This window comes from Bos indicus x Bos taurus, chromosome 10, assembly GCF_003369695.1.
Source record: "Bos indicus x Bos taurus breed Angus x Brahman F1 hybrid chromosome 10, Bos_hybrid_MaternalHap_v2.0, whole genome shotgun sequence".
Taxonomy (NCBI): domain Eukaryota; kingdom Metazoa; phylum Chordata; class Mammalia; order Artiodactyla; family Bovidae; genus Bos; species Bos indicus x Bos taurus.
The window spans coordinates 102,931,396-102,943,324 of NC_040085.1; the positions used below are offsets into that span (position 1 = coordinate 102,931,396).

General features: G+C 49.0%; 1 protein-coding gene across 1 annotated transcript; it reads right to left on the reverse strand.

Moving 5' to 3' along the window:
• Nucleotides 1-2,669: 2,669 nt before the first annotated feature.
• On the reverse strand, nt 2,670-11,363 carry PATL2 (PAT1 homolog 2). Its single transcript, XM_027552742.1, has 13 exons — nt 10,881-11,363; nt 10,186-10,272; nt 9,365-9,507; nt 8,794-8,874; nt 8,433-8,571; nt 6,880-7,000; nt 6,685-6,782; nt 6,421-6,474; nt 6,187-6,320; nt 5,905-6,064; nt 5,273-5,413; nt 4,504-4,601; nt 2,670-3,632 (listed from the first exon to the last, which is right to left on the reverse strand). The coding sequence occupies exons 1-13, from the start codon at nt 11,187-11,189 to the stop codon at nt 3,455-3,457; spliced, it is 1,743 nt and encodes a 580-aa protein (XP_027408543.1). The 5' UTR covers nt 11,190-11,363; the 3' UTR covers nt 2,670-3,454.
• Between the last annotated feature and the right edge of the window lie 566 nt (nt 11,364-11,929).

Here is an 11,929-nt window from a genome sequence, read left to right on the forward strand (position 1 = left end):
CTTGTCAGGGCATAGACTTGGATTACTGTGACAGTGAATGGTTTGCCTCTGAAACAAACATTCTGTCATTTTTGATATTGCATCCAAATACTGCATTTCGGACTCCTTTGTTGACCATGACGGCTATTCCATTTCTTCTAAGGGATTCTTGCCTACAGTAGTAGATATAATGGTCATCCGATTTAAATCCAACCATTCCAGTCCATTTTAATTCACTGGTTCCTAAAATGTCGATGTTCACTCTTGCCATCTCCTGTTTGACCACTTCCAATTTGTCTTGATTCATGGACCTAACATTCCAGGTTCCTATGCGATATTTCTCTTTACAGCATTGGACTTTACTTCCATCATTAGTCACATCCACAACTGGGTGTTGTTTTTCTTTGTCTCTGTCTCTTCATTCTTTTCTGGAGTTACTTCTCCACTGATCTCCAGTAGCATATTGGGCACCTACCAACCTGGGGAGTTCATCTTTAAGTGTCTTATATTTTTGCCTTTTCATACTGTTCGTGGGGTTCTCAAGTCAGGAATACTGAAGTGGTTTGCCATTCCCTTCTCCACTGCTTATTGGGCTGCTGTTTCTGCTTACAGGCCCTGGGTGGGGCAGTGTCCTTGGGACTGGACCAATCCATCATAGTAGAGCTGACTTGATGATGACGTCAAATAATACCATTATATTAATAACAGGATGGGAAAAGGGTGGAAGTGGTAGAGTTCCTGTTTCCTACTTCTCTTTCCTTTAAGAACTATATGACTCAGGATCACAGCAGAGGGGGCAAGAAGAGATGGGGAGTAGGCATTTGGAAAAGTCTCCTTAAGGATACCAGTGCCTTTCTTAACACCTTCTTTTCCACAATCTATGAGGTCACACAACTGTCAAAGGCCAACTCCTATTTGTGCTTTGATTCCCATCCTCCTCCTGTTGTTGTAATTTGTAAACTCTCTCTCTCCACCATGCCTACCCTTCCCCCACGCCTTTATAGGAGTGCTTTCATGATTTTATATATCACTTTAAAAATAGTCTTTTAACCTACACCGAGTACTGCTGCTGCTGCTGCTAAGTCGCTTCAGTTGTGTCCGACTGTGCGACCCCATAGACGGCAGCCCACCAGGCTCCCCCATCCCTGGGATTCTCCAGGCAAGAACACTGGAGTGAGTTGCCATTTCCTTCTCCAATGCATGAAAGTGAAAAGTGAAAGTAAAGTCGCTCAATCGTGTCTGACTCTTCGCGACCCCATGGACTGCAGCCTTCCAGGCTCCTCCATCCATGGGATTTTCCAGGCAAGAGTACTGGAGTGGGGTGCCATTGCCTTCTCTGACACTGAGTACTACCTACTGTCAAAATTTCTCTGCTTCCCTTTCAGAAGATTCCAAATTGACTCTTTCTGTAGTCAACCCTCCTCTCCTTCCCTCAACCTTTCTATTCAGGCCAACATCTCCACCTCAACTGTCCCTTAAGTTCAATGAGCATAAATGCCGAAACCAACCGTTACTGCTCTCTCTCTTCATTCCACACTCGTCCCTTGAAATACTTTTTTCCAGCTTTGGTAACCCCCTAGTTTTCTCCCGATCCTTTCCCACAGATAATACTTCCTCAGTCCCCTAGGTTGGCTTTTCTTCCTATATCATCTTTCCCTCTCTCCTAACTTGTAATACCTCTGTGTGATGATAACTCCCACTTCAGTGTCTTTATCCCTGACCTTTTCCTTCAACTCCAGACTGCTCTTTACCTACTTGATATATCTACTTGGATTTCTAACAGGACTCATATTAAATGTCTAAAATGATGATGATTACTCCCCAAATGCACTTCTCTGCTTTCCCCACATTATTCTGGGGCACCCACCATTCACTCTGCCAGAGAGGCATCCTGGATACTTCACAACCACCCTATGCGGCCCGTCAGCAATGTCTGTCAACTCTTATTTCCAAAACCTCTTTCAAACCTCTTCTCTTTCTGTCTCCACAGCTCTTTAATTCTTGCTCCAACTTTGAGGGGGAAAAAACCCTAAAACTTTTGAACATTTTTTCCCTCTGCTTTCTATCCTGTTCCCCTAGCAATCAGCATTCAAGAATGATCGTCTCAAAACAAAAGTGACAGATCAAAGTCACTTCCCTGTTCAAAATTCTCACACCCAAGCACAGTTGGAAAATCCAGATTTTTAAAAAAGGGTCACAGATGTGTACCCTGCCTCCTGCTCTCACACATCACCCCCACCCCTTATCTGTATACTTCAGCCACATTTTCCTTCTTTCTTTTCTTCAAACACACCGAGTTCATTCTCACTTTAGGGGCTTTGTGCTCACTAGTGCCTCTGCATGGAACACTCGTCTTTGATTCCAGCCTGACTTTAACCTCTAATTGACAGACCTTCCATTTCACTCCAATTGTGTTTCCCTCACAGTATTTATTACTACTTGGTATCTTCCGTCAGTCCCTGTCCAACCAGAATGTAAACTTCAGAAGAGCAAGGACTTTTCTTTGGTCATCAGTGTTTCTCAACCACCTGAAATGGTACCTGGTTCAAAAAAGGGGCTCCAGTGTTTGTTGATGAGTGAATGACCCCGTTTGTCAAAGTAAACCAAACATTTCATATCTCAAGGGAGATGTTTATATCCAACCCTCTTAGCTCAGCTAGGGCTACTTATAAAAAATGGCAACACCAGAACAGTTTTCAAAGTCAGTCTATTGTTCAACACGACAAGGACTTGTCCCTTACATTAAGGACACTTGTGAAGCTTCACACAAAAGAAAGTGACTTTGATTATACCTCTTAACTTACAAACAAGCTGAAGCACTACATTCTGTTATCTTTTAAATTATACCTCATTTTGCTCTGCCTTTTTAGGCACATAGTTCAGTTTTTTGAGCATGAGAAAAGGTTTTGGGCAAGGTCTGCTGATATATCAAGGCATACAATTGTCTTCAGACTCTCTGGATCCCTGTGGGCAAAACCTATACACAGCTAGTGTCTGATCACTAAACTTTCCCCATATATAGGCATTCTGGAACAACCTGATCAGTAGATCAAAACAAACCTACTAAAAGAGGGATCAACTCCAAATAACTTCCCTTTAAAGTACTGTATGATGTGATTAGTAGCTCTGTCCAGCAGATGCAAAGTTCTGAGGAAAGATGACTTACTTGTTCTTTGTGCGTTTACATCTTGTTTACATTTGAGTTGTCCCTCAAATACTTGTTGAATGAATAGTTCATCTTCTCAAACTAATTCTTACTCTCATATATCTTAGTGTGATAAATAATCAAAATTCCTAGGGAAAAAATGGAAAGGTTTGGCTGAAGAAACAGGCCATACAACCCTAACTTGGAGCAGACTGGTTACTCAGTAAGTACCCACGTCTAGAAATACTTCGAAAAGCAAATTATCCTCCATAATCTTGGTTTAAACATAGTAGAGAAGTGGTAGAGCCTAGTCTGGGCTTCAGCCTGGGGCTATGATCTTATTTCCACGGTCACATACTCCATCCTAGCCTCCAGCTTCTGTACCAATTGTTTGTCCACGTGGTGGCAGAACAGGGGAAGAAGGTTGCTGGGGAAGGCCAGGGGTTCTGCCAGTGAGGCTGTGGGCATCTGAGCAATCTCCCAGGCAGTGAGAACCACCATGTCTGTCCTGGAGGGCAGAGAAGAAACACATCAGCATCTTAGTGTTTATGCGGGAAATAGACTCAGGGCCCAGGTTTCTTGTTATTTTTGACCACCACTTACCACCCTCTGCACCTACAGCAATTAAGATAGAGCGTTTGCCTGTTTGGTATGTGCCAGGCAATGCTTAGTGCTTTACGCATCTTCTGTCTTGCTTAATCTTCAGGTCTCTAACTGGTTAGTACCATCATCCTTCGATCCCTAGTTTATAGGGGAGGAACGGGCTAAAGAAAGTGAAATAATGTGCCCCCATGTTATGCTGCTGGTAAGTGACAGAAGCAGAATTCACACCTAGGTCTGCTAAACTCTAAGGCTTGTCTCTATTCTTGCCTGGAGAATCCCATGGTTGGAGGAGCCTGGTGGGCTACAGTCCACAGGGTCGCAAAGAGTCAGACACGACTGAGCAACTTCACTATATATTGCCTCCCATGGGGGACAGCTCTCTAGGCACTACAGAAAAAAAAAAGGGGGGCAAAACAGCTACAACTCTGCTAGTTGCCTCTTCTCTGTCTAACTTCCTCCCTGGTGCTTGATTAAACCACTCAGGAAACAGCTAATCTGGTTTAGCCTACATATCCCAGGGGGGTTCCCAGGTGGCACTAGCAATAAAGAACCTGCCTGCCAATGCAGGAGATGCAGGTTTGATCCCTGGGTTGGGAAGATCCCCTGGAGGAGGGCACAGCAACCCACTCCAGCAGTCTTGCCTAAACAATCTCATGGATAGAGGAATCTGGCAGGATACAGTCTATAGGGTCACAAAGAGTTGGACACGACTGAAGCAACTTAGCACACATCCCAGTGGTACTGAAATAGTATTTACAAGGTTTTTATGATCTTACCAAGCTGAATGGTCACTGCTGGGCTCCTTGAGGGAAGAATTCAGTGATACCAGCTGCTCCCCATGACTTAGCAGTGCATAGAGCAAAGATATGCCAAACTGCAAGTGATAAAGTGTCAAAGTGTCCAGGGTAAAAATGAGTTTACCATAGGCACCCAGTGCTTCCCTGGCTCTGTTGTTTCCCAACTAAAAGGGTAAGTTCATGGGTACAGATGGAGTCCAACACCCACAACCCATCAAGTTTTACCCAGGCTGGCCAAGAAACTGAGCTCTTTCCAAGGAAATCACTGCTCTGAGCTGTCCAAAAGATTCCTCTGGGAAGCTGATGATGAAATACACAGTTGTGGTCTCTACCCCGAGGAGTCAGAGACTGTAGGTTGGGAATGGACCCAGGAATTTGATATGGGTAGGATGTGGAGCCCATTTTAAGAGGCACTGCATGAGGCAAAGATCTTCAGAAGGGGTTCACAGGATAATCCACTAGAATATTAGAAGATATGAGATCTTTCACATATAGATCTCACCTTGTATTTATTATGCACCTAATTTAAGTACAGTGTTCCATTTATATGATTTATAAACACACAGGTGGTATAGTTCAGAATATTTTTTGTAGTAAAAGGATTCACTATCAAAAATGTTTGGTGACTTCTGATCCAGAGGCACCATCATCATCTGGAGCTTGTTAAAAAAGCAACCCCACCCTGGGTCCATTCCAGTTAGCACCTGGAGCCTCCTGTGGAGAGACCGAAGCCTCCCACACGTGTTACCTGATTCTGAAGCACCATGGTGATTGGCCGCTCAGAGGAGCCAGGTGGTAGCCGCATGAGTCCCTGAAGTCCTTGGAGGAGTTCACGGAACGTCAAGTGCCTGACACATTTGCTCAGAGGTTGAAATAACATTTGCAGGGCCTGCAGAAAGATCATAAAGGGCCTCTCCGACTCCTTGACAACTTCACCTCCAGGCTCTTTCTTGCCAACCTGCTTCTAGGCCCTTCTGGTCAGCTCAGACCTACCAGGCCTATCACCACTTAAGTGCCTTCATCCCTAGCGGCAACCCCTCAACACCACTTGTCCTACATGCCCTCCCTAAGCGAAGGAGCCTGGGGCTCGGCACTTATCAGGTGGTCCTCATCTTCTCTAACCGCCAGAGCACACGCACACCTGTGTTACATATGCCCACGGGTTTTCCTTTCTTCACTGTGCCTGAAGATCAAAGATCATCAGCTGTTCCTGTGGCAGTCTTCTATAACCCCCTCCCCTGAGGGTGGCAGGGTGAGTCTCCCTCACCACCCAAAACCTTCTCTGGCTTCTCTGAGGGTGGGGAGTGGAAGGAGGAGAAGGGATAAGCATTGCTAACCCATCCACAAAACCATCCTCTCCTCCACTTCATGCCACACTACCTGATCGGCCACGTCCCTCTTGACCAGGAAGGGCAGGTGGCGGGTGATGGCCAGCAGCAAGCTGACAGCTCGATCCCGGGGCAGGATGGGGAGGAGCCGGGCCACCAGGGCTTTCCCCTTCCCCACGGACAGCGCCTGAAGGAAGCCGTCATCCGCCGCCCTGCAGGGACACAGGCGAACATCGCAGGGCTCCGCTAGAGTAGAGGGCCGGTGTTAGAAGGGAGGGGCCGAAGCTAAACTACTGTCTGCTCCTGGGAAGGGGTGTGACCGTCCCACACTCACTCCAGATTATTCTGCCCCTGGGCCTTTAAGGCCTGGAAGAGCTTCTCAACCCGGCTGCTCCGCTGCTCAGAGTCACGGGGCTGCGCAGGTGCATCCTGCTGGCCATCCTCTATCTCCAGCAACTGAAGGAACATCTGGGAGCGTGAGGGTGGGGAGAGAGGGCGAAGGGGCCAGTGTGAGCATATCCTGTTCTTAGCGGAGGCAAGGAACTCACTGCTAAGGCTGAGGTCTCACCTTCTCAATCCGGTACAGCACCCACAGCCTCTGACTGCTTGCAGCTGCTGTCTCCTAGAGAAAGAGTCCCTGGCTGTCAGCCACAACTCCAACAGCAGCAGCCCACGCCTAGCCAGGCCAGGACGTGAGCTGTAAAGACTAAATCACAAAGCCTGATCACTCCCCTTTCTCTTAGCTCACAATCTGAACTCAAGTATGACAGTGCTCCAGACCTTTCTCCAAAACACAGGGAGAGAAAAAGGCTGTAGGAAGATAAATTCCTACCTGCTCTTGAGTTCCGTGGGGCACAGCATTGATAGCTCGGCGAGGGGTAAAACACGTTGATACAGCTACCTGGCCCAGGGAACCCTCGATTCGAACCACTGTGTGGAAGGAGTCAGAAAGGCACGTGCCCCTCTGCTTTCCACCTGGGTCCAGCCAGATGTCCGTCCCAACCCAGCAGGTCAGCCGCGGTCCTACCTGATTCATAAGCCTCCGCCTTCTGAATGTAAGGTGTGACCAGCTTGAGAGACTCAAATCTGCTTCTTTGCCCAAGCAGCTCTTCATCTGCCTGCTTCTTCTCTAGTTTCTGATAATATTCCTGAGAGTTCACGAATTAGTCAAATGTATACTCGTTGGTTAAACGTAAGAGTTAGGGTTCTCCAGTGCAAGCTCTTAGTACACCCTTGTCTACAGCATTCATCCCAGAAATGCTCCTGGGATGTAAGGCTCTTCTAGAGCCACAATAAAACATCTTCAGCACCCTAAGCCCCATGCCACCTGATCTGGGGCCCCCATCCTAAGGACTTGAAGAGCTAGGATGGAAAGGCAGAAAAGCAAAGCAGAGAGCCCAGAAGTAAAATGTGTCCCAGGGTCTGCAGGCTTCCTTCACTCCTTATTCTAAGTTATATGCAGTCGCCCCATCCTCCCCTCTCCCCATTTTAATTTGATGGTCCTACCTGTTCTGTCCCAAATCAGCATTCTCTGATGGCATGACAAACCACCTCTCTCCACTGAAGGACAGAGAGGACACTGCTGTCAACTGGCCTCTCAGCCAGTTCTACTCTTGTGTGGGCTGGCATAGCAGCTCTACTATCTGTGAAATCCAGAACTAAAATAAAGCCACTGACTTAGTTAAACAAAGGTTTGAAAAAGCTCCTTCATTGAGAAACAATGTCTAAAAGTCAAGAGTGTAAGATGATCACATTCAAATGATCCTGGCAGAAGGTAGAGGGGTTTTTAAGCATGGTGGGAAGAAAGGAGGAATCTAACGTCAATAGGAAGGAGATAAAGGTGGGAACCTTGCTAGTGGTCTCAGGTGGTTGAAGAGAAAGTGATATAAAACTTAGACAAATCCAGAAAGTGAAAGTACTCAGTCATATCCGACTTTTTGTGACCCCATGGACTGTAGCCCACCAGGCTCCTGTCCATGAAATTCTCCAGGCAAGAATACTGGAGTGGGTAGCCATTTACTTCTCCATGGGATCTTCCCAACACTGGTATCGAACCCAGGTCTCCTGCACTGCAGGCAGATTCTTTACTGTCCGAGCCAAAGGGAAGCCCAGACAACCCAGAACTCATGGACAAAGGGTAGACAGGAAGAAGACAGAAAGGAGTCAAAAAACCTGCCACATTTGTTCAAGAAATTGAATTCCATTACCTATAAAAGTTTCTTGATTTAGATCTTAAAAAAAAGTAAAAGGTAAATAGACGAATGTTTATAACAAGTCATTTCTAAGAGAAACCAGTGTGTATGAAAGATGAGAATGTTATTTTCAGACTGATTAGGAGAAATTCTTGTCAAAGGATGGAGACAAAAATCTCAGAGTGTTTAAGGAATCACAAATAATCCCCTGCAGCTGAAATTTAGGAGAAAGGGAAGGAGTTTGGATGTCAAGTATAGAAATATGACCCCATCCTTTCACAGTCGTCCCTCCCACGAGAAGGGACGTGGCGACTGTGAGCTGAAGGAAGGCTCTCAGGGCTATGGAGTCAGGCCATTTGGCTCCAAGGTCAGAGGCGCTGGGACTCACCTGGTAGTAATAGTCATCGAGGCGGGGGTTCTCACTCTGCAGCTGAACCATCTGCACTCTTACCACCCAGTCCTTCTCCTTCTGTGTCATGAGGTTAGCATAGGAGTCTGGCTGCTGGGGCCACTTCTTGGCTGGGGGACTTCAAGCCAGGAGGAGGGCTCTTTAGACCTACACCTCCCTGACCCCTCCTACCTCAACCCCACCTGCCTACCCCATCCCCAGAGAACTCCCCAAGGAGTAGAGAGCCTGGAGCTGGATATCAGGGGGAGGGTGGGGGGGCTTTGGGGGAGGTGCCTTGCCGCAAGGGAAAACCCAGCATGCAGGGTGTTCCACTCAATCCTGCTCCTCCTCTAGGCTTTACCTTCGTGGTCGACCCTGCTGTTGCTGCTGCTTCAAGATCTGCTGGTGCTGAGGGTGGAGCTGGGTCAGATGACTGGGGAGACTTAGAAAGAAACGTGGGCTGGGTGGGAGCAAGCTCTTAGCATCCTCCCCCTTTCTTTTAGCCTCTGGGAACCTCAGCTGGACAGCTATGGGACCTGACCTGCTCAGGACCCTACCCAACGTCGGCCACATGAAGCATCACTATCCTAGCTCAGCAGGGTTCACATCCCCTCCAAGATGTATATCCCTGAGATGGGGCTGCAGGAAATCCTGACATGATAGAAAACCATTTGGCCTGGCTATCAGGACTTCTGAGTCCTAGGCTCAGTACTCCTGGGCCAGCTGACCTCAGATAGTGCTGGGCTTCCATCTCCTCATCTGTGAGGGAAGGGACTGCATGTCACCTCATACGTCTCTTAGTGAGTTTCTCTAAGTATTTTTCTGTGGCAGCTGGTAGACGGGCAGCCATGCCTCCTCAGCTACTACCTCCCATCTTCTGGAGGTAACCCAGCCTGTCTGGACCCCAGGGGAGGGGCGCCCTGATCTAGCACCTGAGCCTCAGGGGCCACGAGGTGGGCGGGCTGCAGAGGAGCGATGGGTCTGGCGCAGGCAGTTGAGGTCCAAAGTGGCGGGCTGCAGAGCCGGCGCTGGGGAGGGAGGGTCGGAACGGAAGGGGAGCCACGTGGTCCAGGGTCTGCGAGAGGAATTTCAGGGTCTGAGAGAAGCACGTCTCCACCAACAGATGCTGCCTTTGCTGCTGATTGCCTTTCTGCCCTAGGGTCTCACCTGCCTTGGCCTTGAAGAACCTCACCCAACATCTGCCACATAGGGGCCCCTCCAGCCAGTCATGAGGACACCGGACTGTGGGCTCCCTTGTTTCCAGCAGGTTTGTCACCCGCTAGGGAGTAACTCTTGGCCCCTGACAATGTGGGAGCCTGTGCTTTTTCCTCTGCATGTGGGTCAACTCCCCTTCTTTTCCCCCTCTGAGTGTCGTCAGACCTTGTCTTCAGCCCTTCTCAGACCCCTCTGAAGCCCTGCTCAGCCTACAGTTCCCTTCTCTTCTCCCTGCTGGATTTCTGGCAGCCCCTCCAGTCTGGGTCATGTGCTCTTTCTAGCATGAGGCTCAGTGCTATTTATGTTCTGTAAGCTGGAATTGTTTGCCCTTTTTCTAGGAAGGCCAGCTGTCGCAGGACCCGCTCTGTCCTTTACCAAGCTTCTCTGAACAACAGGCGTCCCCCTGTCCATACCCTTACCTCACTTTGCTGCATCCCCCGAGCAAGGTCAAGAGCAGAGTGTAATGTTAAGAAAGGGGACCCTCCAAACACTGCTTCTCTGTACCCTGTCTTTTTCTCACAGCATGGAGACTGGAGACACTCATCTGCCACGGAAAGTGCAAGGAGGCAGGGGGCATCCCCGGAACTCCAGGGGCCGTGATTCCAGGGGAGCTGAGAAGACCTTTCTGGAATGGGAGGGAGGAAAACTCAGGTAGAAATGAGCCCCTGTGATAACATCTACATTCACCAGTGTTAATGGGGGAGGTGAGCAGCAGGACCAACAATTTCCAGTACCCAGGATACAGGCAGCCTGGCCCTCCCTCAATTTCAGTCAGTAGGGTCAGGACCCCCTCTCCTTCCACCAAAGGGAAGCCAGCGGGCATCTGAGGAGTTAAGCTGAAGCAGGGTCTGAGTAACTTCATTTCTGCACGGGAACCCCTTGTGCCTCCCCACGTGCTGATGGACTCCAAGGGACTGCAAAGACCCGGGGCCCAAGGTCAAAGATGACTCATTTCATCAGCTGGAATGAAAACGACTCATTTCAGGAGCAGAGCCAGCATCCCTGGGCGGCTGACACAGCCCTGCTGGACCTGCATTCAAGGTGAGGGAAGCATCAGAAACTAAGTGGGAGACAGACAGAAGGAGGGAAGGAAGGTGAGAGTCTACTGGGGTTCAAGCCTGAAATAGAAAGTGTTCACCCACCTAGAGAGGGGTGAAGAGAAGAGAGATGTGGTGCAACAGCCTGTGCGACGCAGACGGCTCGGGACAACCCCACACCCTCCTGCCGTGGCACCTGGCTGTTGTGGACAGCGCTCTGGACAGCTGGGTCCCCCAGATCATTCTCCTCCTCCTCCTCCTCCTCCGCTTCCTCCTCCTCCATGTCTGGTGCTAAATCTGGATCCAGTTCCTCTTCCTCCAATTGAGAGGCAGACACCAGCTCTTCCTCCAGAGCCAAGGGGACATGGGACTTGCCTGAGCCTTGGTCTAAGCAGGAGCCTGTGGAGGAAGTAGAAACAGGCTCAGCTGCGAAGCGCCCGGCCGAGAGAGGATGCTTCTCTTGGCACTTCTGCTCACGCGCCATCTCCAGCACATCTTCAAACATTGCCTCTTGCTGTATGAGTTCAACCCAGCCTCACTATCCCAGGACGCCCCTAGCCACCCCTGACTGCAGCAAATAGGACCTGGCAGGTACCAATCGCCTTCACCTTCCTCAGCCCCTCTTGCATGGCCTCATTAATACCACCACAGGCTTTTCCACCTGCTCATCCCCCTGACAGCCTTTTCTGTGCCTCTTTAATCAACCAAGTTCCAGCTGCCCTGACTCATGGCAATTTAACCCTCATGTGCCAGAGACTTCACATGTATGTTCATGTATCGCTCACAACAATACAAGGCTGGTGTTGATCATTTCTCTCTGAAGGTGAGGAAAATAGACCCATAAACGTGATTTCAGTCACCCTCATGATGTGGCAGTAGGTCAGAGAACTTGGGGATTACTCACAGCAGTTTGACTCAAACCCATGTCTATCCACTGAACCACATCCCCAAGCCGCTGAACTCCTGGGACTTTTATCAGATACCACAGACCACTTGGTGATATTACCCTGGAGGCATTTTATCTTTTCGGGCTGGCAGACTTGCTCCAAGGCTGTTTCCTCTGGCGAGAGAGCATTGTTAGCCTCTGGAAGGTAAACCTGGAGCAGGGAAGAGACCCAGAAACCCCTGTCCTTAGTAAAGGATGGTCTAGCATCGAAACAACCAAGGTCTCCCCCCAGCAAAGCTGTCAGAAAAGTTTTGATCCAGATCTCCAAGGAGCAGAATCCCATGCTCTCAGACAGCCCT